Source organism: Xiphophorus hellerii, chromosome 17 (genome assembly GCF_003331165.1).
Source record: "Xiphophorus hellerii strain 12219 chromosome 17, Xiphophorus_hellerii-4.1, whole genome shotgun sequence".
NCBI lineage: Eukaryota > Metazoa > Chordata > Actinopteri > Cyprinodontiformes > Poeciliidae > Xiphophorus > Xiphophorus hellerii.
Window position 1 is genome coordinate 8,447,292 of NC_045688.1, and position 27,899 is coordinate 8,475,190.

A 27,899-nucleotide genomic window follows, 5' to 3' on the forward strand; every position below is an offset into this window, starting at 1 on the left:
ATTAATATCTTCAAAGCCAAAGCAGCACAAACATACAATTTTGCTGCACAAACGTAGCCAAGTTTATCTGACACCAATTTTGTCTGATTTGAAAAAGGTGGGGGGGGGCTGGTTGACCTTTTATGACCTCTGGAAACATTTCTTAATATCTTTAAAATGATAGCGGCACAAACAAAAATTTTACGTTTGACACCATTTCTGTCTAATTTTAAGAAGCTGGGTGGCCAACTTCACTCAGGTTTTAACAACAACTCCTGCAGTTACCGAAAGAAAAGAAATCACAAAAATGAAAAGAATAAAAAAGAAGAGAAAAAATATCTTATAGTTCCTGCATAATCTCAAATTAAATGAAAAAATGAAAAAAAAAAACAGCCTTAGACATGATCACCTTTATTCAGGGATGAGAAAATATCAGATTGGGAACTAATTGTTCTGGTGTGCCACAATTATTAGCAGAATAACAAACAATATCTATTATAAATAGGTAACAAGCATTTTTGTCATTTATACTTTACTTTAAGAAGCTTAGAGAGAAAGTAATTCATTATGTTACAGTATTAAATATTCCCACTAGAAAAAGGTTGAATAGTTGTCATAGTACAAGTAAAATAAGAACAATAGCTGCTAAAAAAGAATGCTGACATATAATAACCTACTTATATAATCATATAGCATCTATAGGGATTTCAACTGAACTTTTATTGAACTGCTGTTGTGGAGGAGTCAGTCTGAAGCTACATTAAATCAGACAAAAAACAAAAGACTTTGCAGTTTTAGGTTGGAGGTTCTCATTTTTAAAGGGAGGAAATGGAGCAATATTGGTTTGTATAAGGAAGTTCAAGAAGTTTCGTCACAGATTAAAGATGCATCAGTTAGAAAATTTTAATCGGCACATCTTTTAGAACATTGCTTTTCTTTTTTTTTTTAGTAAATTAACAAGTAGATTTGGAGGAAGCAAGGAATATTCATAATAAATAGTTATTAGGTGAGTCTTAATGATGTCTTTAAATCATTGGACGTGCATCCTCAGGCCGTTTGAATAATAAGTTAACATTAGGCTGCTTGTTTAAATTATTTAAGAGTACAGGAAGATCCTGACTGTTCCCTCCTCATTTGGAGCTGCAACTTTGATACTCGTGTTTTGATTATGCAAACAAAAACAAAACTGTAAAGTTGGTCTATTTAAAGCAACCTGGCATCTCTTCCTTTGTGCTTTTTATGAGCAAAAGAAAAAAAAAGGTCATGTTATATTTTGCCAGATGGTGACCATTTTTTTTTCCATCCTGTGTTTGAAGAGGACACATTTCACCATTAAATAGGCACCACACTATTTTATATCTGTCTGAGAGATGTAATAACAGCAAGTATTTATTTATCCACAGTGCTCTGGGAGGAAAATTGCCATCTTATATCTCATCTTTGCTGCTCTGGACCATATTTCACCAGCAACAGGGGAAGTCTGATGGTTCAGGAACTCCATACCAGGAATGAATTATGTATCACTGCAGTTTATCTGAGCAGGCACACTATTTTTTTATAGCAAAATTGACTAAGCATAACACCTTTAGACTGCCTTCAAATCGCCTTCGCCTTTTTTAAGTTGTAGTTTTTCCCAAATGCCTATAAATTGCTGTTAATCATTTTAATTTTTTAGTGTTTTTAAACGAGTTGGATTCTTTTATGTATTTATTTTGCTAAATGAATATCGCTGTTGTGTTGCAAGATCTAGCTTTTTGCAAAAAACAACAACCTTGAATTTTGATTTAAAGTACAGTTTGAAAATAACCTTTAAGCAGATATTAATCATACTTTTCAATTCATTTCCGTTATTGGTCGGACGGGATATTCTAATCTTCTAATAAATTAAATTATTTTTGGTAATAAGTATTTGTAAACATCAGTCTTGGCGTAATTAATCTGTATGATTTGTTTACATTATGGTCCGCCTGCATGTTATTGTTTACATCCGGAAATTTTGCGCATGCGCACAACGCTGGAGGGCAAAAAGACGATTCGCGCTGCTGCGGTGGAAAAGTTCCGTTAAGTAAATAAAATCTGGAGATGCAGGCATTATTAACTTAGTGCATTGCGCCTCAGCAAAGTGTGAAATAACGCAGGAAAACCGCTAAAGAACAACTCAAAACCGCTTATTTATTTCTCTCCGTACGCTATGTACGCAGACTCGTTGCCATAGCAACGGACAACAGCGCCACAATACGTTTCAGGATTCAACGCCAAAACCCCCCCAAAACATTTCTCAGAACATTCAGTCCGTCACAGAGGCATGCTTTTAGGCTTGATGTGTATTTGCCGATTATTAATAACTGATAGCAGTGGTAGATTAGCTACCGCCGCTAACAGCTAAGCTAACAGTACGTTAGCTGATTAGCTAATTTAAACACCTGTCAAATTAGCGCAACTGAACTAATTCCCTCTCCCTCGCTATTTTTTCTTAATTAAGACTTTTTACTCACCTTGTTGTCTAGTTGTCATAGTGTAGCAAAGCACCGTCCCTTTTTAGCACGTTATATTGACAACTTAACAGCTAAATCTTCTTCTTCTTTAGATTTTAACGGCAGCTTGCGTCCATTATTGTTGAACTACTGCGATCTGCTGGATCCTTATACTTATTCCTCAAATTCTCCCACTGAGCCCAGTATTTTGTAAAAAATTAAATATCTATAACTGAGCAACCACATTCTCAAATTTCTCCAATAGTATTCATTGTTGTGAAGCAGCTTTTTTCCTCCAGCAGGGAGATGTGTGACGTCACGCTGCAAGGGGTTAAAGTTGAATAGATGAGACTATCTGAATAAATGTCTCACTGTGTCTATGTCGAGAAGTATCAGCTTTGGTAAAATTTTTTCCTCTCTTTTGCAAAAAGGCAGATGGAGGAACATGTTGGAAGTAGGACTCCTGATGCAGTCATAATGTACACTTGCTAAGCAGATGCACACTAGTGTTACTCAGTGATTCGTTAACTGAAGATCAATCTGTTCACAAAATAGCAACATGAGGAGAAAATCTTGCCACAGAAGCCACTCAGATCCACTAAACTTACACTTGCAAGCAGTTTGTGTTCGCTGGATTGTGTGAATGTTTAACTCAGGCAGAGGAAAGCCCAAAGTCTCCACAGGAACAGTGATACTGATAATAAACTGGATTTGTAATTTACAGCATCTAAAAAGTCTTATTAATTTCACCAGGCATATTTCTTTCCAATTGGGCGTGCCGTGGTGGCGTAGGGGATAGCGCGACCCATATCTGGAGGCCTTGAGTCCGTGGGTTCGACCCCCGGGCATGTCTTCCCCCCTGTCCTTCCCCCTTTCCTGTCAGCCTACTTTCATATAAATGACACTAGAGCCCACAAAAGACCCCCTGGAGGGGTAAAAATATATATATATTTATTTCCAATCATTCTAAAATTGGATTAATATCCCAAATATACAGGTATTAAAATTAAATGTGGTTTAGTGAAACGATTTCTCATATTATGCAGGATTCACTGAAACTGTATTTGTATTTAATAGGCTGTTGAGTGACTACTCAACATTATTAGTTTGTACATATTAATGATTACAGTTGCCTGGAAACAGCTGAGTAGCGGCTGCTGGTGTCTTGTTAAATTAATAAATATCAGGTGATTTTTTCCCCCCGCATATTTTTAGTTTCTAAAATTACTGCAGGCAAAACATGATTTTTAAGGAATAAGATTTGGCAGCAGTGATAAACTATAAGTGTATTAAACACTCTCTGCATCGACAAATCCCCAAATGGTCTTGTAACCTTTGAAAGGCATCCTAATTATAATTTCTTTCAAAGTCTTTCACCACTTTTTTTTTATTTCGGTTGCTTTTTATTTTATACACATTTCTGAGTTTAGTTTTTTTTAAGCAAATTTTTTAACTTTTCAAACTCAGAAATGCACACATTTTTTCTAGAAAAAAATCTCAAATTTATGCTAATATGCTGTCATATAACATGGAGTTACAAATAAAAAAAACAATAAAAGAGCAAAAACTGGACTGCATTAGCAAAAAGGAAGTCTACACAATAAGAACTTGTACATTAGTTAATTTTAAACTTTTCATTTCCTAATTTTTTTTAGAAAAATTCTCAAAATGTACAAGATTGTTTTAGTAGAAATTATTCCTTTTTTATAGAAATATCTCTACAATGGCCCTAACAAATCCCCAAACTGTTTTGGAACCTTTGAAAGGCAAACTAATTGTAATTTTTTAAGTCTTTCAGAATTTTTGAAGTTTTATTCAATTATTATTTTTGTTGCTTTTTATTTTATAAATATTTCTGAGGTTTCTTAGCAATTTTTTAACTTTTCAAACCCTCTAATGTATTTTTTTTTCTACAAAATTTCTCAAAATTTACAAAATGTTTGGCCATATTATGCCTCCATACAACTGACAGAGGAGGTACTGGACTGAATTAATTAAAATGAAGCCTAATATACAATAAAAACTTTGAAAGATCTTCAGAAAATCCAAGGATCTTTTCTTCCACACTGCTTTATAGGATCATGAGAGTCTGAGCAAAATAAAAAGAAATGGAGGATGACTCAAGACTTTTAGAGCAAAGTACTTTTTCCCTTGATAAACGACATCATGCCTCACAAACTGCTCACAGGTCAAAGAACAGACCTGGAAGTGCGATGATTTATGGTTCTGCAATGCGCTTTAGGGTTAAAGCAAACAGGATAAATGTACAAGGACGCCGCCACGAATTGTTCAAACGTCTATGGGGGACCGCCGGCTCTAATAAGAGAAACAAAGAGTTAAAGCTTTTCGCTGCAAGTGGAGGTTGAAACCCTCGGAGGCGATGACCTTGGATTTAAAGGATTCCCCCGGCACGGATCATAAACAGGTGTCGGACCAGCTGAAGCACAAAGGATCCTGGCTGCTGCGTGTCAGAGGGAAGTCGGAGGACGAGCAGAGCGACCGTGACTGCCTGAGGGAGCGGCCATGTTCATTCCTACGCCCCCGAGCAACAGGGATATGATGTACAAATCCAAAATATTCACTGTTATTGTTTCATAAAAGGAGAAATAGTGACTGACTGAGCTCTCTGTGAAGCAGAATAAAGAGTAAATTTACATAGACAAAGCAGTCCGGTTTAGCTTAGCACTCAACGTCAGTACAAAGCTTCGCCAGCGTCTTCTTTTTGAATAAAAAGACACTTTAAATTTCGAGAACAAAGAGAAAAACAGCATTGAAATTCATCTTTAAGCGTCTGCAATGGAAGCTTGTTGCTCGTCAAATGCCATCGGGGTTCACACAGTCTCCTCCTGGATTCCTGTTTTTATTCACTTGTGATGAAACATTTGGTAGTTTAAACGAGGCACAGTGACATTTTGAATCAGTAATGTTTATCTACATCAGAATAACGCATACCCAAACAAAACTATTCACTGATTACATCCCACTGATGACAAAAAGATGGAAAACTCATTTTCAACTTCTTTTAGTTTAATTTCACTTAATAGACAATCAAATTGAACTTTGAATAAAATAATTTTGTGATTTGAGTGTCTTTTTATGAGAGTTTGGTAGTGTATTTCTCCGTATCATCTCCAGAACTTCCTTGGATCAAGATCATTATCATTTGCACACTCTTTGTAAATAAACTTTTTAACTTTTTCATGGTGGGAAATTCTTCCGCCATATTTCGAAAGCACACATTTTTTCAGTTTGAAATCAGGATTTCATGACTTTATTCTCAAAACTTGTAAAAATTGTACTCAAAACTTCTGCTCTCTTTCAAATATTCACTGTGCTTTCTAAAACTTTTCTCTTCACTCTTGGAGCAGAAAAGTACCGTTGCCTGGCAACCTCTCAGCCAATAGAATGAAAGTGTTACAGTGGGTGCGTTTGTTAAAATGATCAGTTTCTCTGATTTTACTCTTTCTAGGTATATGTTTGAGTAAAATGAACATTGTTCTTTTATTCTATGAACTACTGACAACATGTCTCTGAAGCCAAAGCAAAAATGTCATTTATTGGCAGAAAATGAGAAATAAGTCAAAATAATGAAAACGATGCAGAGCTTTCAGACCTCAAATACTGCAAAAGAAACGTGTTCATATTTATTTAGAAACAATAATACTAATGTTTTAACTCAGAAAGAGTTCAGAAATCAATATCAGCTGAAAAAAACAGGAGATTTTCAATGGGTTCAATGCAGTTAATTTTTTTCCAGAGCTGCATTTATTTATTGTACAGTTTTGGCTTTCCTCTGTGGGTTTTGTTCTTTCAGCAAATGGCTTCTCAAATAATCAATTAACTGGATTAATCCAGTCAATCACTCCAACTCTGTAACAGAGGATAACTGTAAGTACCTAAATAAGTGTTTGTTAGGTCGCATAGTGAGGAAAGTTTGAGTGGGTTAAGATGGGAGGCATTTACTTTATAATAATTAATAATATGCTTGACTCCCCCATGAGAGTTTCCATTTGATTCTCCAAGCTAACACGGCTCTGACTGCTGACTCATTCCACTAAAAAAACAAAACTTGTTAATGCTGGGTAAGAAGAAGGACGCTCCACTCACTCAGCTCCGCGATGCTGCCCACTCGGGTTGCCAGCAGCGACTGTTCGAGTGTGCGCAGCTCGGCCTGGGAGTACCCGTGACCCTCGCTGCCTCTCCCTGAGCGCTGCTGGTCTCGGTGCAGGTTCAAACTTTCCGGCAGACTCAGCACACCTGGAAGAAACACAGAGACAGACGTCACGGCTCAACAAGCAGCTGAACTCGTATTTGAGGAGGAAATTTAGTTAAACTAACTTTATCTCCCCCCCCCTCACATACAGGCAGCATCACGAAACACCAGGGGGATGGAGGCTGCAGAGGAGACGCAGAAATGCAAATCAGCACTTTTAGCTAAATGTAGAAAAACAGAGCTGGGAGTTCGGAGATCCACATTTATTTTCTTCTCCAGCTGCAGCTTGGGGTAAACATTTATCTTCATGATTAAACGTAAAGCGTAGGGTTAAAAGCATAGAGTGCGAAAAATGAATCCGAGATTCCCTGTGAAGTCGAACACGAGTTTATATTCCTGTTTGCGTTAATCGTTGTCTATTTTTTAATTCATCACCTGAAGTCTAATTAAGCTCTGTTATTTCTATGAATTCAAATTGTGACCTCGGCGGGAGCTGTTTCTTGTTTTATATAACTACTTATGATCTCAGGTGTATTGTTTTTTTTTGTTGTTTTTTTTCGTCTTTGTTGCAGCAGATTATGTTTGCGGACAAGAATGAATCCATTTAGGAGGCCATTGTTGCAGCCAGGCATTGTTAAGCTGCAGAACGGCTTGTGACAGATTGGATATTGAGTTGTTTTTTTTCTCCTGCAGGAGAATGGAAAGCAACACCACACTGAGGGCTAATCCTAATGACCCAGCGCAGCAGGATAAGCCGTTTCTCAACAAACAGTAATTAAAACATGAGGGAACTTAGTCTATTTGTCTATATTTGATGCCAGCATTGAAGAGAAAAGGCCCATGCAGTTGGACAGAAGGCAACAAGCCAGAGCTTTTCTTGAATTTAGCCTCAAATTCCTCCCACAGCGTTTTCTTCCCACAGTGTCCAGCCCGGGAATTCCAGTATTCCCCAATCAGAGTCCCACTCCCTTCTTCCCACAGCCTTTTTGGGTAGGTTTACTTAATTTAGAGCTTCCAATAATTCCTTTTGCAGCTTTTTTCCATTGCTACTTGACCGCTAAGCAGGAGGCGCAACACAAATGATATCTGGGTGTGCCTGAACATAAATTCCTTGGGAAAAATATGTGAAAAGTTTCCAAAGATTGGAAGTATTTCAACAAAACAGAGGTAGATTTAAACCATGTGCACATTTTGATGAGATTAATGACGAAGCAGAAGTTGGTTTCCGATTGCGGCTTCCGATTCGAGAAATGGCTGAAGGGTGACGCCACCTAATTTTTTACTACCTTCATCATCTTTAATCTGCTCTAGTTAAAAACTACAATATGTAGACTCTTCAAACCTGGACTGGATCATTCTGCACAGATACCAGAACATGTAAAACCAAGTTTGTGAATCGTGAAACATTCATCTGACTTGTGAAACTTCAATAAAGGTTGATTTCACCACTTTTTACACATGTGGATCACACTAGAATTGCTCTAATTCCTAAACCACAACACTTACACTTTTCAAACCTGGACTGGATTATTCTCAACTAATACCAGAATATTTAAAACCAAATGTGGGATTTGTACAAACTTTATCTGATTAATGAAACTTCCATAAAGGGTGATTTCAGCTCTCTTTCTCCATCTGGACCACAGGAGGATTGAACTCCTCCTCTTCTGAAATTTCCATGATTTTTGCCGTTATATGCAGTTTTAGCTTTTTGTTTTCTCTCATAAAAGATGCAGAAGATAGTGGAAAATGAGGTGAAACTCCCCTTTATTGAAGTTTCACAAGTCAGAGTTTGTCACAAAATCTTTATCTTGTCGCAAAATAAAGGTTTCATAAATCCCACACTTGGTTTTAAATATTCTGCTATTGGAGCAGAATAATCTAGTTCAGGTTTACAGAGTCTAGATGTTGTAGGTTTTTACTAGAGTAGATAAAAGATACTTAAGGTAGTGAGAAATTTAGTGGAATTGCCCTTTAGCCTTTTTTCAAATCGAAAGCTGCAATCAGAAACCAACTTCAGCTTCGTAATTTAAAGGTAGATGTAGCAATGTAATCAATTATTTCCTCTCTGGTAATATGATCAGCTGCTAATAAATTAGAAAACAGACATTTACAAAAACTGTAAAACACCATATGACATTAAATTAAAAAATACTTTATTAATCCCCAGACGTAAATAAAATGTTGCTGCAACTCGTATGCAATTTTCTTCCAAGAGTTTCTGTAAATGCTGATGCCTCCTGTAGCAGTCTGTATTACATTGGTTATAAATAAGCCTCTGACTGAAGACACACATTTGTTGTAATTAAATGATACAGATTGTAAATATTGCTGGTTTTAGGTGAGTTATTCAGATTTTTTGAATGTTTTTGTGTTTCCAGATAGTATTAAATTAAATTATTGGCCTTAAACTCGTAAAGCAAAGAAGTTATTGAAGAAACTTAAAATTTAAGTGAATAAAAAGAAAACAAACATTTCCCTCAGAAGACTAGACATCTACAGATGTTTTTATGTGGTTGCTTGTTCTGATTTAACCAAGAAATATTTGTTAATAATCACAATACTCACAGCTTTTTAACCATATTTGGTTAAAAAGCTGGATTTGAAACCGCAGTGCTAAGGTTATACAACCAGCAGCTCATTTAGGAGTCAATTGTTCTGGTCATATCCATGTTTAAATGGAGGATATTAACTCGAAGTCTGCAGTGAAGCTAAGGAACGCAGCATATTGAGTTGGTCTTGCAGCAGTTTGTTCAGAACCGTAAATATCATGAGAAAGCAACTGAAGGTTCTGACAGAAAACTTCAAAACGCCTCAAGGCAACCAGAAAATTCATTGAGAGTTTAGCTTTATCTCCTTTCCCACAGCGAGGTTGAGAAATCTCCTGAATTTCTCTGGGAATCCAAAATTAGATTTTGAACTTTGAAATACGTTTCTGTGTTTTCTGAAATCACGGCCAGCTATCGTTACTGCCGTCCAGATTTAATCTACTTATACCTCTTTTTGTTCTCCTACTTCAAAAAGCTATGCTTTTAAAGAACCCACAGGGTGCAACAGAGTTATTTGCTGAATTATTCATCCTGTCAGATCAAGACGTATAAACAAGTCCGCAGCCATCTCTTTTCCCACCTCCCACTCCCTCTACATGTTATCTCTCACCAACATTTGGCTTCTCCAGATACAAAAAAAGGAGGAATATTTGATCCTGGGTGATGTTTGTGTAATAAACATCAGAGGTGAGAAAAAAACGCCAGTCTGGCTTCATGAAGAGGAAAAACTGATGCGCATCACAGATAAGAAAACGATATATATTTTTAAATGTTTGACCTTTAAGGCAACAAGAAGAGTACGGGGGAAGTTGTCTCCCATAATTCGAGAGCAAACATTTTCAGTCTGAAAGCAGGATTTCATGTTTTTCTTCCCAAAACTTGTACTCAAAACTTCTGCTCTCTCAAATCTTTCTCCTAACGCTCAAAACTTGTCTCTGCTCGAATCAAATCTCTGCTTGCACTTGGAACACAAAAGTACCGTTGCCTGGCAACCTCTCAGCCAATAGAATGAAAGTGTTCTAGTGGGTGTGTTTGTTTCCGGTGAGCCTGTGTGGCTAATGTCGATTGTAGCAACCTGCGCCATCCACTGGATGTAGGGAGAAACAGCGGCCTCAGCCATGTGCTCCGTGTTAAAAGCAGAGTGAATATTTGAAAGAGAGCAGAAGTCTTGAGAAATAACTTTACAAGTTTGGAGAAGAAAGACATGAAGTCCTGCTTTCAAACTAAAAATGTGTTGCTCTTGAATTATGGCGTTAGATCCCCCATAAAAGAGCCCAGCAAAATGTTGAGAAATGGGTTAATTTTAACTAAATAGGTAAGATTCGTTGTACTTTCTTATTTTGGGAGCATGTCAGCCGCTGTCCAGTTGATACTAATAGAGACTGGGTCATTGGGACAAGACCACTACAGAGCTCCACGATGCGTAAAGGAATCCCTGTAGTGATTTCAACAGGACCACTGCCGCTCATGCAAGTCATCATAAATAATGCAGAGGAAATCGAGCTCTGCAAGGATACACACCACGACTGTATGAGAACAAGAAACACAGGAGTATTATTTCAAGTAAAATAAAGATTAAGAGCTGCTAAAACAGATGTCATGTTTTTGCCAAGTTAATGAACCAATCTTGTTGCCAGATTTTTTTAAAGCATTGGTGCGTAGTTATGTGAAGAACGAGTCTCTTCACACATTTTCTCTGAGATGAAGTTATACATTTAAGCAACACCAGAGCACTGATGGCCTGGTCACAATTAAAATTGCATGGATGGAAACCAGAAATATAAATGACCCAACTTAACCCTTTTTTTGAACCAGGCTGTCCATATTTTGCCATAGATTTCCAAATTTTTATATATTTCTCTTTATTTTCCACATTAAAGCAGTATGTTTGTAAAAAGTGGAATTAAAGAGGACTTGCACTTTCCTTCTGCCACCCCACCAATCAGAATGTAGAAAACTAAATTAGATTCAGAAAGCCTGGAATCAAAAAGTGGGACAAAACATAGTCTGAACCGCCATCTTGGTAGGCAAACACAGGGCAAAGCATGGATGAACCATGACTTTGAGACCAACAAAAAGAAAGTACCAATGTGCAAGAGACAGATTTGTCAATAAATCACTGCTGTTGGGATCTAAACACATATGAAACACAGGATCTGCTTGTTTAGCATAGCAACTCCATTGCAACTGTCATGACAGTTAGTTACAGAAACCTACCAAGATGGCCGTCAGTTACAACGTTCCCAGAACGGTGACGTCACATGACAACTATATACAAGATGTTGTCTTGCTAGCTTGATTGCACCTAGCCTGTTAGCAAAAATTAGCACTGCAAGCTGTCAAAGCTGTAGAGGTCATTATTGTTTTAAATAATTTTGACCTTCGAGGTCAAAATCAGTAATTTAATTGAAACTGTTGGCAAGAGCTAATTTTATTAATTAATATATAAAGTAAAAAGTATATTTTGGACAGTCCAACATTAGCTATTGGGAGAATGACTTAGGATAGATGCTAGCAACTAATCTATTAGCACAAACTTGCTAACAGGCAAGTTAGCAAGTTTGTGCTAACAAACTTGTTTGTAAGCAAACTTGCTAACAACTTTCAAGTTTCCTAGCTAACTAACAGGCTAGTTAGTCTAACTGCTAACTAGCCTGTTAAGTTTCAACTAGCAACACCTCTGTAATTTCAATATACCTCAATATATTTTGAGATATATTAGAAATATATCTCACAATATTTTTAGATATTTCTGTTAGATTGTACCAGAAGGTAGCTCAGTTCCCCATGGCTCCAACTAAATTGATTTTAATATAAATTTTATCCAAACTTATGTTATAATTTTCCAAAATAAGAAGGAATTTCAAATTCTTGTTTGAAAAATTTTTCTTTGAGGACTTTTCTGAGGAACAGAAGATTAAAAAATCCCCCAAAAACCTTGTTTTCTGAGTCCTGTTACACATAACTACAAATGAAGAATGTCATGCTTTTATTTTCTAAGAATGCCTACCTTTTTATAACACAATACAATGGCAAAAAAAAAAAAAAAATCACATTTTTAAAAGTAATACTCTGAAGGTTTTGAGAATATTTCACACAACACAATCGTGTGTGAGACTTTTGGCTGAATGGGAAAAATGACAGCCTCTATTAGGCTGGTTGAAATCTCCTTTTCTGAGTCCACAGGAGATCACTTTGAAGACTAGCAGGCACCGTGGTGGCTTAGGAAAAACAGCTTACCATTTTCACAGGTGACGGTACAATGCGGTTTGAGCAGAGCTCACAGGGAAACACAGCTGGTTTAATGGCACACCTTGACATTTTGAATTGGAAACATACTTTTCTCTCCAACACCAAACATTTGCTCATGGCATCGAAGGCAAAAACACTTTTATATGTTTTTTTCTTAGGTTTTTTCACTGAGCCAGAGACAACGCATCATGGCTTCCCCATGTCTGCTGACTTATCAAGATAAGCAACATTGGCATTTTTCTAACGAAAATCAATCTATCTACGTACCTACCAAACTAATTAATCAGAAACAGGCATACCTACTAGATGGAAACAAACGCACCCAGTTCAACGCTTTCATTTTATTGGCTGAGAGGTTGCCAAGTGACGGTACTTTTATGTTCCAAGTGCGAGCAGAAAATGATTCACAAGCAAGGAACATATTTTCAGTCAGTCCAAGATTTCACGATTGTTTTTGTGATTTTTTTTGCAATTAAAGAAGTGTTTTTGGTAAAAATGTATATATAATGGCACGTATGTATGATAGTAAATGCAACTTTTTATTACTTGCCGTATCACTCGACATAAAGTAAGGCTGAGGCAGCTGTTCAGTAGAAATATAGTAGAAGTAAGAAATATTTAGGGCTAACATTTTTCATCACTTTTGCGAAAAATGTGCAATAAATTCAAAATTATGCAAAAAGTGGAGGGATTTGGAGGGACTGATTGATACAATTTGGCAGTAAACAAATAAAACCTGCTGTGAATTGATTGATAAAATAATATTTAAGCTCACTGTTATCTTGATGGTTCTATTTTTGTGTCTTTTTAGAGTCTAGACGGCCGCCTGCATAAAACGCTGTGGCGGGCCAGATTTGGCCCCCGAGCCTTGAGTTTGACACATAAGAGAGGATTTTAACGTAGTATCTTGTAGTTTCTCTGAAAGCTCATTTTCTGCTAATGCCAAGAAATCAGAGCGTTTTCATTTTATTTTAGAAAATTTAAGACAAAAAACTGTTAGTTTATTGCCTTGAGTTTGACACGTGACTTTTTTTCCTTGCTCCTTTTTCTTCTTATTTCAAGACAAACTAATATTAAAACAAGGTCTTTTCAAACAGAGAAAGGACAAAAGGTCTGCCTGCTCTGTTTGAGATCAAGCTGGCAGCATAATGAGATCCGTGATCAATTCCTCTTTGTGACAAGCTGACAATCCCGCCTGGATGGTTTTATCGCCAGGAAGCTCAACCCGTTAAAGTCCAACCTTTGAGCAAACTTCTCAGGAGAAATCCCTGGAAGATAAAAATATCTTAACTAAACTGATTTCCCATTAAAAGCTGCAGTTTGTGTAACAATGATGTCATCCTGAATGGAAAGTGAAGGTCAATAGGATCAGTCTGCACCATTTGGATCCCTTTTTTTCTGCAGGAATGTCCAATTGATTTCTTTTTTTTTTCTGTTGTGAAGGAACTGCGCACCCTCCCTTGTCAGAGAGAAAACTCTGCAGGAATATTAACAGGCAGTTGCCATGGCACTAGGCGCCTGCTGCCTCGCGCTGCAGCGATTGGCTGAGCTGGAAAAGCTTTTCTGTAGGAATGCCGTTTAGAAAAAAGCAGAGTGATTTTTAAACCCAGCAGACAACACAAGCAACACAAAGCATTTTATCAAAAAAAAAAGGGGATGAATTAGTGTGATAGCTGCTACACCAGAGAGACATTTATTCCCTCATCAATAATGAATGAATGTACTGGGGACCGAAATGGTCAAAATGATTAAATGGTTGACCCAACTGATGGACTGAGAATTGATCCATAACGCAGCTGTTGGTAAAAACCCACAGGAGAAAAGCAACGAGAAATCCACAACCGTTTCGCCAACGTTCTGACTATTACGGGCTTAAATCTAAAAATAAATATCACATCACGACGCATCACTTATATTCTAATCAGATGAGAATGTAATTTTATCTGGAAGAGTTTTATTTGGTGGTATTTCCCAAGCAAACAGAGATTGGTAAAGTAGTTTTTGTAAGGACTTTTTGGATTTTTTGGGGGATAAGCTAGATAATCTGAGACGGATGATTTGGTTTTATCAGTGTGATACGATGTATCGCACAATAAATTAAAACTATCTCTAAATTCTATTTTCTCTCTACCAAAAACTGGATGACAAAAGTCTTCAGTGTCGTGTTTTGGTCTCAACCAATTTTTTTCTTTTTTTGAACGATAATTTTGTTTACAGAAACTTCATCATTCATTTTGTTTCTGTTGTTTCGTTTATTTATTTTGGATATTTAAAATGTCTTCCAGTTCCAGTGTTAATAGTTCATTAATAATTGAGGTTTATTAATTAGTATTCCGTTACTAATATATCACTTGAAAATGGTCTCTGAACGACAATATTATTATTTATTGCAATAATTTCTGGGACTATTTATCGTCCAGCAAAATTTGTTATTGTGACATTGGCCTAACATGGTCGTCAACACTGAACTTCATGTTTTACTCGTCTCTCTGCTCCAGTTCACCTGATTTAAATTATTACATGACCTCCTCAGGATGCTAGCAGGTGATGCAAAAGCCTCGTAATTACTAATAAATTTCAATGCGGCAGCAACGAAGCAGAACCCGGGTTCAGGTTTATGTCTCTACAACATCTAAAACATTTAACGAGGCGGCATTATGTGTTTTCCTGGCACAAAGTGCCATTTTATAGCACAGTCAAGTAGCTATGTTAACTTCAGTTGTTATAAAAATGCTATATGTACCAACTATGACTTAAAATAAATTTTACTTTGTAATTTAATATCTTGAAGTTGGGTCTCTGTCTCTTTAAAAACTCCTGCTCATTCTGAAACTCCGCCTTCAGGAAGTCATCACAACATGGCTCCTCTATGAACCCTTTAACAGCGGTTTTAACAGCGTTTAACTGAGAAGTAGCTTTTATAACGAGCTCAGTCGATGCGCAGTTCCACCAGGTGTTTGCTAATTGCTGCTGGCTAGTCTGAAGGAGCTGAGCGAGGGAGTCACAAGCTTGGAAACTGCAGCTCTGAGGAGGAGACGCGCCTCGAAGGCGGGGCTAAGTCCACCTAGGCGTTTTGCACAGCTGAGTGGTTGCCATGGAAATGAAAGGATTTCTCAAACGTGCATGAAAGAATACATTTTTGATGAGGGAATAACATAACATGATATAAACCTCAATCTCAATTTTAGGAAACACTGCCTCCTTAAAATGAACATCTCAGTTAATTAAAACATATTTTAATTGCTTTTTATGTAAATAATATCTGCCCCATATGCCTTTTTATTGCACTGACTCTATGCATTTTGACATTCTACCCTGAAATTGGGAAATGACTGGGATTTTTCTTGCTGATGTGAGACTCTCGGAACTATATAACTTTGAATAAAACCAGAAAACATAAAATCCAATCATCGTTTTTAGTTGCCTGTTTGCTTATGTATGGTAAATGGTTTCCACCATGCTAGGGGGAAAAAAACCCTCCACTCCCAGTAAAATGACTCCTAACCAACTGGTCCCTCACGTTCTCATGAATAAATCAAAACAAACAAGCGTATCTGGCATGAAAAGTCATCCAGATGACTTCTCTCAATAATTTTGCAGAGCATGCTCTGAACCTCTCGGCATGTTTGCACACATTCCCTCCCCAAAGATTTTATATTCTCGGGAATGCGTAGCTAAAAAGTTCAACTAAATTTGCATTTTTTTTGTTAATTTTACCATTTTGTAAACTGCGTCTCATATTTGGCTGCATAATAAAGTAGTTTGTGTTCACATTAAGGCAGTAAAATCTGGTTGCAAACAAGATAGTTCACAATTTCTTGCAATTATGTTTCAGTTATTTGAAATTGGATTTGATTAACCTAATATTTTTAGATAAATAATAAATTTTAGAATAAAACAAATAGCTATAAAACTGCTACATATGACTAATTATTAATGATAAAGCTCTAGTTACATTTATGTCAGGATATTATATTTTCTTTTGATGAAATTGTTCTTTAATTGCAACATTATTATGTTTTTATTTATTTTTTGCTCTAAACAAAAATTAATTTATGTTCAAAATATTGTAGCATTCAGAACTTTGTATAAAAGTTAATAAAATTACATTTTAAAAGGAAAAAGCTAAATTAAAAATGCCAGATGAAGTTAGAGGAAGAAAAAAAGGTATTTTTATCTCAAATGAGGCGAAGTAAGAATATAATTTAGCCTCTAACATAAATGCTATCAAGCATTTCAAAAGGCTTTTATGAGTCCTTGTGACATTCAGTGACAATCAGATGCAATAATGATGGAAAAAAGGGAAAAGGTTAAATCTGAATTTATTTATTTGTGAACCAGAGGTAAATCTGTCTTGAATATATGAATACTTTCAAAGGAAACATATAAAATGTATTCTGTCCTGCTTCAAAAACCAAAAAAAGTCTTAAAATGTTTACATCAATTGGCTGACTAGCTGTAAATTAAAATAAAAACTCAAAAATATTGATTTAATTTTTATTTTTGATCTGAACTCGGCAGATGACGCCAAAACAACTACAACTAGAAGTCAGAAACTTACATAAAATCTTCAATTACAGTCAACATTGAAGCTACAAGCAAGAAAATTAGCTTTATTTTCCTCACCTCTGAGTTTATTTCATTTTAAGGGAAACTAGATCGTCAATAACAGCTCTAATTGGTCTGACCTTGAGGAGACTCAAGCCTCGTTCCTGCACGTGTAGATCCATATGTTCTAGATCGTAAATCACAAATCTGAAAACTCTAGAGCAACGTGTGGGACTCTGCAGGTTGTTTTCGCTGCTTCGTCACCAAGAGCTTCATCCTTCATCATCTGGGCGTCTTTATCACGCCAAACCGGATGGACCGCAATGGCTGCACCAGATGCCCGACTATATTTACAACCACGTTGCAGCATCATTGTACTAATTAGATGAGCCACACATTTACCGAGTTGTTTATGTTACAGAATACATAATATGTTGCAGTATCTTTAGTTTACACTCCATTTCAGTCACAAGAGGGGAAGAGAAGAAGAATCATAACGCAATCAGCAGAAGATGTGATTATTATGTTACTCTTATATAAAGAGAGTAAATGTAATAAAGAAGCAGTTTTAATTTGAATATACAGTTAAAGCAAATAAAAATCTTTTTTAAAAATACTGGAAAGCATAAAAAAGTCAGAATATCAGTTAATAAATCTCAATAAAGTCATAATTTGAAGGTCAGAAATAATCTAAACATTTCAAATCACAAGAACTGCTTCCTTCCACGTCAAAATGTCCTGGATATTATTTAAATTGTTTTTAAATAATATGTTGTAATTAATGCAAAAGTTATGCAAAATGAAAACTTTCTTTTTCTTTCAACAGAATCACTAGGAAGCAGCATCAATCCTTAATGCAGTTTTATTTACAAGTTTGCTTTCATTACTTTCTCTTCCAAGACTAAGGAATGTCGTACAAAGAGAGACTGACATACTTTTATTTACGTTTTTTTCCCCCCAATCTGCAAAGTGCAATTCTTTCTGAACTCTGCGTTTGATTGGTTAGTCAGCACCTTGTGGCGACTCCTAACCCGGAAGTAAAATAGTTTTTACACTAAGGATACTATGTTTTTTTCCATATTTCCATGTATTTATTGTAGCTTTTTCAAGTAACCATGAAAGAAGAAAAACTATTTCATCTTTAGACGTCGGCCCACACACCAACCTCATTTCGAGTGGATAAAAATAAGAGAATATGATGTGAATGAGGGAAGCATCTTGGTGACTCATATGAACTTTAACGTTTCTAAGGTTCAGGCAGGAATATTCCTGAGCAACCGATGAACACTGAGTAAAAATATTGCTTTGGAACAAAAAGGGTTTTTTTAGTCTGCCATTAAGTAATTACAAATTCCATTGGACATGATCCAATTTGAAATGTTTTCTAGATTATTTTGCAGTCATACACTGCAAAAACACAAAATCTTACCAAGTAATTTTGGTCTAGTTTCTAGTGCAAGACAAACTAACTTAAAAGTAACTTTTTAGCAAGTTGTAGAGGCTTGTTTCAAGTAAATGATTCCTTCTTATTGATGGAAAATTTCTAGTTCCTTTGGCAGATAAATTAACTTACAACATGGGAAAAAAGTTAAATAATCTGTCAATAAAACAAATACAATTTGATCAATAATAAGGAAATATTTACTTAAAACAAGCCTCTATAAATTACTGAAAAGTTACTTTTAAAATAGCTTTGTTGTATTTCAAGTTTACTTAGATATTTGCTCTAGAAATTAGACCAAAATTACTTGGTAAGGTTTTGTGTTTTTGCAGTGTACTGATCTAGACGACGCATCGTCACTCCATATATGGGCATGATGATTTTATTTCAAACAACTCTGCTTGCAGAGGGTCTCAGCGTCATTTTTGCTTTGAAAAACTGTAAAAAAATTCAAACTTTGAAGTATTTATGCAAGGACTGTTGAGATTTAATGCAAATATTATGGCATTTCCCCTTTTAGGTGGAGAAATCTGAAGCTTTCCTTACTAACAATGTTTGGTTTGTTTGTTTCTGTGCACTGTAATCACTAACTTAATGAACACTGCTGTTCCCAAAAGCAGCACGGCTATATATAGCACCAAAACTAATTCATTGGTTCGCTCAGAGGTACCAAGCAATCACACGTTTACACCTTTTCTAATAGAGTGCTGCTGGACACTTTCTCTTTCTCTTTGATTTTTCTTCTGCAGAAATCTGCCACTGGCATTTTTTCTCACAGTATTTCCCAGCGCAGCATGTGTAAAGAGACGGACGGCCGCGCTCATCCCCTCAGCTCCTCCCCGCCAACGTAAATAGAACACGTGTAATTTGGCAAGGGCGATGTTGACATTTGGATCTGATGCCCCGGTGGGAAGGGTAAAACGGCGACGAATTAGGATGCCGCTGCCGCACAACACCTGATCTGTTCCTCTGTATTCAGCAGAAGGTTCTCGACGCTGCATCAGCGAGAGCAAGCCAAACAAAATCCCCTCATATCAGAGGATTATTAGTCACATCGTTCTACTAAGAAGGCGTTCGGGTCTGAATGGAAACAAGAGCCAGCAGACGCTTTAGAGTAGAATTCCTGCTTTCATTAAAACGGCTAATTTTGCTCATTTTTGGAAAAAATAAATGGGTGTTTGAATTAACTAAAAAACTGAGGATCAGTGATTCTTTGGCAGAATAGATCTGAAGGCAAACAACAAATAATCGTGTACTTTGGGAACGATGTTCCTCTTCCTCCCACCTCTTACAAAATCGCTGGCTGACATTAAGACTTGCAAATCAGATAACTCATTAGTTAGTCGTCTTCCTCTGACTGTTTCTCCATGGAAAGATGTCCTTCATGAAAAGCTTGGTCATTCTCATGTTAGATCAGGGCAGATTTGACACAATTAGTCATTACTTGTTTGTCAAAATCAGTTTAAGAAGTTTAATAAAAAAAAGCAGATTCCAATGATGTGCAAACATTCTGAGATATCTCTAGATTTGAAGATTTCACTCTTTCTTTGGACATATTTTCAACAAATATGTTTTATCTTTGGCTGTGATCAGCTGTCTTTAAAATTAAAACTTAAACAGAACCTGTCTGACAACATGAAGTAGGTTAACTGACATCAAGACGCATCAAGAGCCCGACCAAAATCAAAGATAAAACAGCAGCATGTAAAAACACTACCACTATGTCATAACAATATAAGACACATAATGTGAACAAAATCAAGCTCCTCTGCCTATAAACTGAATGTCATCTGCACAAATTCACAGCCAGAAACAACCAATCAGAGACAGGAGGAGGGTCTTAATGCTGCCAATCACCTTCGTTTTCACCACAACATAGCTGCCACAGTAAAAACCCAATAAAACGAAAACGTCTATAATTTACAGTAAACTACAGGCAGCTGTGGTTGCCAGAATTTTACCGTTTAACAACAGCAAAATTCTACACAAATACAGTAAAATATGGTACAATTCTGTATAAACACAATGATATTTGGTATAAATTTGGTAAAATATGGTACAATTCTGCATGAATTTGGTAAAATATGATAAAATTCTGCATGAATACAGTAAAATAAGGTAAAATTCTGTATAAATGCAATAAAATATGCATTTCATGCATATAAATGCATATTTAATTCTTACATTTTACCGCATTCTGTACAAACACGATAAAATTCTGTATAAATATGGTAAAATATGATAAAATTCTGTATAAATATGGTAAAATATGATAAAATTCTGTATAAATATGGTAAAATATAAAATTCTGTGTAAATATGGCAAAATATGATAAAATTCGGTGTAAATATGGTAAAATATGGTAAATTTATCTATAAATATGGTAAAATATGGTAGATTTATCTATAAATATGGTAAAATATGGTAAATTTATCTATAAATATGGTAAAATATGATAACATTCTGTATAAATATGGTAAATTTCTCTATAAATATGGTAAAATATGGTACATTTCTGGCAGCCACATCTGCCAGTAATTTACTGTAAATTATAGATCTTTTTCTTCTAAAATGCATGAATGCTAAGGCTAGTTAGCACAGCAGATAAACACTTTATCTGTCTCATATCAAACTGTAATGTCATGATGACAGTATTTAAAAACATTTCTTATAAAAGTTATAATTTACATGCTTAATGCTGGTATAAAGCTTAACTTTCCTTTCCCTGTTCAATTGATAACTCAGATGCAAGTCAAAACCAAACAAAAAATAAAACAATCATGCAGATCAACACTGGCAGCTCTATATTTGGAGGCAATATAACCGGGCCGCTGATGTTAAGGCCGGCGACATGGCCGATGTGACCGCGCCGCATGCTCACAGGTCACCGCGCCACGGGGCGCCGCCACCAGTCGCACGGGGTTAGGAGGTGGCAGAGGTTAGCCAGCTGTGACCGGCTGCAGCACACAGGCTGGCCTCTGAAAATTTCATGTGTCGCCGCAGAGCTCAGATCTCACCATGAAAGAGCGAGAGCGATGATCAAGAGTGTGAAAGAACAATGGAGATGGAGCACAATGAAGGCTGCAGAGAGGAAACAGAAAAATGGGAACGTAAGAGTGATTGATGTCTGGGGATTGAAGAGGGGAGGATAAGAGTGAAGGAAGAAGACAAAAGGCCAGGAAGTCATGTTTTATCCTTCAGCTTCACAGCTACTGCCCTGCTGAGGAGCCATCTTCTCTTCCTGTTCCTGGCCCAAAAAAATAAAAGCAGAAAATATGGACAACTTGTTGCACCACTATTTAGGAGTAATTCAACTCACAGGAAGTCATAACTCCTGATTGATAAAGCAAATAGTGCCTTTAATATCATGGAGCAAACACAACCTTTATGTTTAGCAATTAGCACACAGAACAAATATGACCTTCAACTACAAACAAGCAAACAAACCAAGCGCCTAAAGAGAAAACTGAAGATTTCTGACCGACTGACAATGATTTTTGGATTTGTGTGTCAACCATGGCTTTTGTACAGAGGCACATGTGTCAAACTCAAGGACCGGGAGCCAAATGTGGCCCACTCTAGCTTTTTATGTGGCCCTCTAGACTCCAAATTACATCAATAAGTCCCTCCAGTTTTTCACAAATCAGTAAAATTCACACAAAATCTACAGATCACACATTTCTTTTTGATTTTACTTATTTTTTTCTCAAAATTGGCCAAAAACATTAATTGACTGCTGCCTCAATCTTACTTAGTGTCAAGTGATTGATAATGTGATTAATAAAAAGTCACATTTAATGTCATACATAGAGAAAATAAAGTAAAAATTCCTTACAAATATTTCCAATTTAGCGCCACAAAATCTGTGATTTTGATTTAAAAAAAAAAAAACAAAAACACAAAAACAATCACGAAATCCTGGATTGACTGATCAGTGTCAAAGGATGTTCAATATTATTTAATTTTAAGAAATACTTATTGAATGATAAACCAGCTATTTATTGATAATTTAACAGTTTAATGGGTTTTATCAATACGTTCTGGTAAAACCGGCCCTTTAAGAACATTCAGACTTTTGATTTGGTCCAAAATGAATATGAGTTTAACGTTCAAGCTCTCACAAAAAGCTAAACAAAGTTAGTGGCAGCAACTGACTCACTCACTCTTTGGTTACCTAGCAACTCACTTGTTCTATGGTTACCTAGCAACAGCCATCTGAATAACTGGCACAGCTGCCGTTTCATGTTGTAAATTGGAAATACAAAAGGAAAATTGCGTAATGGAAACAAACCAATGTTTTTGTGTTGAAATGAAATGCTTTTCCAAAATTTGTGCATTCCGCAAACTGCAATGGAAACACTTTTTTGCACCATATAAGTCACGTGATCTGTTATAAACAATAGGCATCGTTAATAAAACGAAAATGTTCAAATATCTGGCGGAAACAAAGTAAATGACAGGATATGATGAGGTACGGGTTTTTTTTATTACTTTTTGTAAACAATCTTTTTCCATGTGTGATTTTAATTGGGGGGTTTTAACGCTGCAATTGCAAAATTGTGTTTTTTTCTACATTATCAACATAGTTTTGTTTAGTTTTTGAAATCAAGATGCAGTTAATGCCTCTTTTAGAGAATAAATCATTTGCAATAACTGGCATCATTTTTCGCAAAAATAAACAAAAGACATTGTTAATAAAAATAAAATGTTTAAATATTTGGTTTTGTTGGTGTGGTGTCTTTTTTCTTTTGTATTTCTGCCATTCTTTAGTTCCTCAAAATGCCTGTTAGCCCATGTGGAGCCAAGCTGAAAGGATTTGCTGGCCATAAATATGACTCCAAGGTTATTTTGCATTCAGCTTGGCTGTTTTTTGTGAATACATGGGTGTAATTTCAAAGCCCTGTGTAAAACAGCCGCTCTAAAGACGAGCGATGAAGCAGTAAACACCGACATTAGTGGCGCTTTAAGCCTTCCTGACTTCAAATGATGCCCCTTTTCCTCAGGAGGATTTTCTCCTCTTATAGACAAGCACAAATCATCATCATCGTGAAAATGTCAAAGTGCTGCTTTTACTCTGTCAATAATGTCAAGCTGCTGACACTTTCACAAAGAGGGAGCGTTTCTTGGAGGAGAATGAAAGTGAAATCGATGCAGAGTTCGCGGCGTTGGTTTTCACCCCTGCTCACCACCGAGGGAGACCCCGAACGCGACCCAGTCACAATGTCCCGGCACCCCTCGGCCGCTCCAGATGGACGCCATATGTCCTCGCACCACGAACACCAGAACCCACGGCAACGAGAGGGCACGCTTCACGGGCGCCGGGGTTTGTTTACCAGTGTTTCCCTCTGCTGTTTGCTGTGTGTCTGACGGAGCATCTGCAGCTACAACAGCTGATATCAGGGGCAAATAAAACGTCGCAGAAAGGGAGAAGGTCCTTACAAAACATTTTGTTCTTTTCCATAGTTTCTGTGGTAAGAAAGGGAGCAAACTAAGCACTCTGGATGATCTGGAGAGACTGTATTGAGCAATGGGAGAAATGTTAAAAGAGACTAAATGTTCACAACAAGCGTAAGAGAAACAACTTCCAACTACGGCTGTCTTTATCTTTTTCTTTAGGATAGAAACCTATGTGCAAAATGCAAACGCAAAACAGTCCAAACAGACTTTCCATCTGTTTCCAGCCCTTCTAAGATATAAACAGAAACTTTCCGTAGGAAGGAAAGAAAGAAAAAATACATCCAGACTATTTGGACTATATCAGAGTTATTTTCACGGGGTAATAATATCATCCGTCACATTTTCGTCTTTTTTGTGTTGGTAGTCTGTATGGTTAATAAATCCATGTGCAGTCCCATCTCAACCTTACAGAAACAGACAAAGATACAGTGATTAAATACATTTTTCAATCAAAGTTAAGAATATATAAACACATTTTCAACGAGGTTCTTTAAATCTGTATATATTTGAAATTTTAAATTGAAATTTGTGTCTGCATACAAAGTAGACCAGAGTGTATTTGCTTATTGTTAGAGAATGCAAAGGAAAAAATTTCCCAGTATCTCCTGGGAGGCTCTGTATGTCATAACCAATTTAGTAAATTGTTGATAAATTGTTAACTATTGCAATAAATGATAATTTGATATGAGACTATTTTCAAGTATTATATTTATATGCTCTCAAAGACCAATAAACTTTAATTTTGTACAGAGCACTTAAAGGGGAAGTATACAAAATTCACATAGGGCCATTTTATAGTACAATCTAATACCTATGTTACCTTCAATTGTTATAAAGATGCAATATATATCAAGTAAGACTGAAAATAAATTTCACTTACGCTGTGAAATTCAGTCTCTGTCTCTTTAAGAAACTCCTGCTCTTTCTGAAACTCCGCCTTCAGGAAGTGAAGACAACATGGCTCCTTTAAGAACTTTTTCTTTTTTTTTTTTTACCAGCGTTTAACTGAGAAGTAGCCCAGCTGAAGCATAGTTCCACCAGGTGTTTACTAATTGCTGCTGGCTAGTCTGAAGGAGCTGAGACTGGGAGGGCAGCAGTTCCAAGGTGGAGCTGTGCCTTGAAGGCGGGGCTAGGTCCACTCAGACGTTTTGTACAGCAGAACGGTTGCCATGGAGATTAAATGACTTATCAAACAGACATGAAAGAATGAAAGCAACCCTCCATGTATGTTTATGATGAACAAATAATATGATATGATGTAAAGCTAAAATAAAGTAAATTTTACATAATACTTCCCCTTTAAGTATTTTAAGTAAGTAAAATATAACTGGTAGATATTTGAAATATCCAAAATAAAATACATAAAACACACAACCAAAACTAAAACAGATTATGATGCCTCTGTAAAAAATTTCCCTTAAAAAAATTTAGCTTATTTTAATTTATTATGTGAATAATTGAATCATTGCTTATGGCGACAGGCTTACTTCCAACAAGTTTAAGTTTCCAAATCTGAAAATAATATCCAAGAGTCAGTTCAATGTTATTTAATCAACTCGCTATTTCATTAGTTGGATGTAATATGAAGACATCAAGCAAATGTCTGAAGGAGCTTCTGTCATTTTTACATAAAAGTAATTATGTTTTGTATCATTTTCAGTGTAGGACAAGCGTTAACAGATATTACCCTCAGGGTTGGTGGATATTATTAACGGAGGGGTCGCAGTCATCAACAAGGCGCCGCTGTGATGTAAAATAAGAACATATTAACCTGTCAAAACTGACTTCTGTTTCTCATAGCTGAACTTTATGACGTTACTTTGGCTCTATGTTTATAACAAGACTTGCTGTAGCGAGTCAAAGTCTATTTAGCTTGACTGTAGAGAAACATGTCGATTTTTTCCCTTAGAAATGTATTGAAAAATCTTAAAAGTACTGTAAACTGAGTCGTTTAATAATATTTTGCAATCTTTTTTTTAATTAAAATATGTTTTATCATTTTTAAGGAGTAGATTCAGGTTTTCTAATACCTGCAGAGACATTATCTATTGATATTGATATTGATCACATGCCTATCATGATATATGTTGCTCCTTAGTGTTGATGAAAAAGTATTAGTTATAAGTGAAAATCTGCCAGTGGAACAAGACGTTCTCCCATATTACAACTTATATTATATTTCACTTTTAACTAATAGTTTCTTAATCAATTTTAAGGAATTATTTACTTAAAACACATTTGCATTTCTTTGCTAAAAAGTTACTTCTCAGTTATTTTAGTCTTGTACTAATTTATTTGTGTTAGAATCTAGACCAAAAATACTTGGTAAGATTTTGTGTTTTTTCAGTGTATTAGAGCTGGGCAATAAATCAATAAAAATATCAACGTCAATAGATTTCTCATGGCTGGCTAAGCAAAGTTAGTGGCATCAACTAACTCGTTCGCTCTCCAGTTACCTAGCAACAACTCACTTAGACATTTTTTGGTTACCTAGCAACAACTTGTTGAGTGACTGGCATTGCAGCAGTTTAAAGTTTTGCCACTCATAAATGCTTAAAGATAAACAACAAAAAGCTGTAGCCAAAAGAACCAAAGGTAGTATTTCATATATTTAAAATAAAAGACAACTGATATGAAATATTTATGCCGTGATACGCATTTCAAACCCAGCGACACCTTCGCTAAGTTTGGCCAACTCCAACTTAACTTCTAGATCCACCAACGGAAGCCAGGGATTTTGAGCAAATCCCCGATTAATTTGCAGGAATTGGAAACAACCTCTACCTCCTGAACTCGAGTCGTTCTTCACATGGTGGAGGAAGAAGAGGGAGCAGACAGTCTGAACAACGGGCTGTCAGAGAGGCTGAGCGGCGGCGCTGTAATTACACTTCAGGAAGGCTTGATGGTGTCAGGCCCGCCCTCCCTTCGCCTCGCCAACCTGTCCCTGGAGGCGAATTAGCTGAGCTTGCTTTCCACGGAGGAATCCAGAAAAAGTCGGTATCAAATGTCAGATTAGCATAGCAGAGCGAGAGGTAAATTATTTGGCATTATATCGCTCTTTGAAACCTGAAGTCAGAAAGTACCGACTCCATGTTTCTCCTCTGACAGCCGCCCTTGCGTGACTTTGCAGTGCTGACGCGCGCAGCTTGCGGTCCGTTTGAAAGGAGATAAATCCATGATGGGTGGCAAGTTAAAGGAGAGACGAGACGCTTCACCTGAACCCTGACACGACTTTATCATCATACACGCATCCTAACATGGAGGACAAAAGTGGAATATTAATCCACATATATAAACTTTTTCTGCACAAAATTAATAATTCCCAGTTCCCAGTCCGGCGGCGGAGAAGAAGAGACAACACCTGCAATAGCATGCAGGAGCAGATTGAAACACGGACCGCACTTCAGAACCACGGGGAAGCTCGGACTTCACACCACTAAAAAAGGACTGGGTTCCATCGCCCCAGCTCTGGTTCTTTATTCGACCGCTGGTCTCGTCTCAACCCAGCCTTTTCAAACTCTGCAACAAGACTTGGAGGAAGGACAAAGGTCCATCAGGGATAAAGAACTGGGTTTTGCAAAAGGATTCAGACCCTTTCTGCTTTGCTTCCTTTCTGAGGAGGGTTTTTCCACACCAGGCAAAGACCTCAACCAAGGACGCAAGAAATTCCTGTTGCCAAAAGATCCACCATCGCCTGGGTATGAGTTGAATCTGCTCATTGAAATTCCATTTCAGAACTTGCGACTTAATTCTTAGGGAAAGGAGACAGAGTAGTGGGATTGTACATGTAAATTTTATTACACTGTTTTTGATCTATATACGATTGATAATTGATTTGTATGTCGCATATCCCTGCTTAAGCTTGCTTAATAAATTTATACCACAAAATTCTAATGAGGTTGGTGGACATTGGAATTAATAGAGTCATTTAATCTTTGTCCAGTTCTTTTAATCAAGGTAAAACTAATGTACATGATTCCAGTAAA

At 36.5% G+C, this 27,899-nt stretch overlaps 1 protein-coding gene and 1 long non-coding RNA gene across 3 annotated transcripts in view; one reads left to right on the plus strand and one right to left on the minus strand.

Moving 5' to 3' along the window:
* Positions 1–27,899, minus strand: part of LOC116737002 (ankyrin repeat and BTB/POZ domain-containing protein BTBD11-A) — a 183,185-nt gene that overhangs the window by 47,894 nt on the left and 107,392 nt on the right. For both annotated transcript variants that reach the window (XM_032589938.1, XM_032589939.1), the window contains exon 2: positions 6,561–6,710. In XM_032589938.1, coding sequence (XP_032445829.1) covers positions 6,561–6,710 — 150 coding nt within the window. The remainder of the gene's footprint in view (positions 1–6,560; positions 6,711–27,899) is intronic.
* LOC116737041 (uncharacterized) lies at positions 23,959–27,480 on the plus strand. The gene is made up of 3 exons (XR_004342721.1): positions 23,959–23,973; positions 25,756–25,762; positions 27,291–27,480. It is a non-coding gene; the product is annotated as an uncharacterized LOC116737041 (long non-coding RNA).